This window comes from Diaphorina citri, unplaced genomic scaffold (assembly GCF_000475195.1).
Source record: "Diaphorina citri unplaced genomic scaffold, Diaci psyllid genome assembly version 1.1 scaffold6681, whole genome shotgun sequence".
Classification (NCBI taxonomy): Eukaryota; Metazoa; Arthropoda; class Insecta; order Hemiptera; family Psyllidae; genus Diaphorina; species Diaphorina citri.
The window spans coordinates 10165-12236 of NW_007384057.1; the positions used below are offsets into that span (position 1 = coordinate 10165).

The window sequence follows — 2072 nt, forward strand, 5'->3', positions numbered from 1 at the left end:
CACCTGTCATCATCAAGGGGAATGAATAAATTTCTCAAGTCAACAGCTAGACCGTTAACCGAAGTAGTTACTGCCACCATTCCACCTCAAGAAATTCTTGCCGAGATGACGTCCACATCAACTGTAGCTCCCACCATTTTTCCATTCATTCAACCTGTTCATCCAATATTTTTGCAAACCAAAACCGCCCAGGGGTTGGCTAGTGCTTTTGTCGGTGCTGCATTGTTTTTAACATGTCAACAGGTGAGACACCTAAACCATAAAGTGTATTTTTTATGTATTTTTATTTATTTATTATTATTATTATTATTATTTTTTTTTTCAAGAAATTAGATTCTGCTGTGAATGTTCAACCTCTGTGGCCAAGTGTGTATCCAGTATCACTCTAGGCTTGCTCACCAGAGGTCCCAGGTCATAGTTTTTTTTGCTCTGTGCTTGGAGTTGGGGGGTGCACTCAGCCTTGTAAGGACAAGGGAGTAGCTAGTTTTTATCAAGTAGCAACCAGTGATGGCATTACCAGTGTAAAATGATGATATGAGTAGATGAAAATCAATAGTGAATCAGGGACTTGGTAATGGTGTGATACCCACAAAAAGTTGTGAAGAAGCTCTCTGCTTTACCACAAAGATTCATGATTCAATTATTCTTATAATAACTCACATGCTTAATTTTTTTCAGATTTACATGCACTTGAAATGGTATACAAATCCCGCCGAGCAACGGTGGATTATAAGGATCCTGTTTATTGTACCTATTTATGCTCTACATTCACTTGTGAGCCTCTTGTTTTTCAACAATGAAAACTACTACATTTATTTCTTCACCATAAGAGATTGCTATGAAGGTGAGAGAATTGTCATGTTAATTATAGACCCTCTTTATATAGAGCATTTATTTTAACAATATTATAAAAAAGAGGTTTGATAGAGGGAACTGTCACTGGTAAGATCTTATTGTCCCTAAATCAAAGAGAGACAGAAGACAGGATAGGAGAAAGCCAGCCGTTCTCAGAATGACTCTACCCTTTGGTTTGAAAAAAAAAAAAAAAAAAAAACACCTCTTTATACAGAGCATTTATTTTAACAATAATATAAAATAAGAGGTTTGACAAAGGGAACTGTCACTGGTAAGATCTTATTGTCCCCAAATCAAAGAAAGACAGAAGACAGGATAGGAAAAAGCTAGCCATTCTCAGAATGACTCTACCCTTTGGTTTGAAAAAAAAAAAAAAAAAAAAAAAAAAAGGCCATCCCTAAATCCAAAAAAGGAATTTAGAAAAAAAAAAAAAAAAAAAAAAAAAAAAGTCACAGGCTTCAACTTCATTATTACATAAGAGGTTGGTTACCCATCCTGTGTATGGGAGTATAACAGGCAGACAGAATTCTAATGGCTTATGCAAGGTTTTTCTCTCCACCATTTTTGTCTTTATCTTATTTTGTGTTTTTGTCCTCAGCATTTGTCATCTACAGTTTCCTGAGTCTCTGTTACGAGTATCTGGGAGGAGAGGGCAACATTATGAGTGAAATACGAGGCAAACCCATCAAGTAAGTAATTTGGAAAAATACCTACCAAATTGTGCTAGGTACTAAATGTAAGGGCAAATAATTTGAACTTTTTATTGTTATTTATTTATTATTATTATTTTGAAGGGCAAGACAAATTTAAAAAAGAAGCAAATATTCCAAAATTTGATTTTGTTTGATAGGGGTTTACTGTGCAACTAAATATGTACCTCATTTGGAAGAATACCTACCAAATTGTGCTACTAAATGTAAGGGCAAATAATTTGAACTTTTTATTGGTATTATTATTATTATTTTTTTTTTTTTTTAAGGGCAAGACAAATTTAAAAAAGAAGCAAATATTCCAAAATTTGATTTTGTTTGATAGGGGTTTACTGTGCAACTAAATATGTACCTACCAAGGATTTTAGTGATGGGTGTTTTCGAAGAGAGAAGAAGAACAGGCTAGGAGAAAGGCAGCCATTACGAGATTGAACCCTGTCTATTTAGGGGAAAATTTGCCCCTGGAGGGAATCAAACCTGTGACGACCTAGTGCTCAGAAGGAAAGC

The 2072-nt window shown here is 34.7% G+C and overlaps 1 protein-coding gene across 1 annotated transcript; it reads left to right on the plus strand.

The window, feature by feature from the left end:
* The first annotated feature begins 6 nt into the window (after positions 1–6).
* On the plus strand, positions 7–1558 carry LOC103522055 (transmembrane protein 184B-like). The gene is made up of 3 exons (XM_008487163.2): positions 7–243; positions 679–844; positions 1454–1558. The coding sequence occupies exons 1-3, from the start codon at positions 22–24 to the stop codon at positions 1546–1548; spliced, it is 483 nt and encodes a 160-aa protein (XP_008485385.2). The 5' UTR covers positions 7–21; the 3' UTR covers positions 1549–1558.
* The last annotated feature ends 514 nt before the right edge of the window (positions 1559–2072 follow it).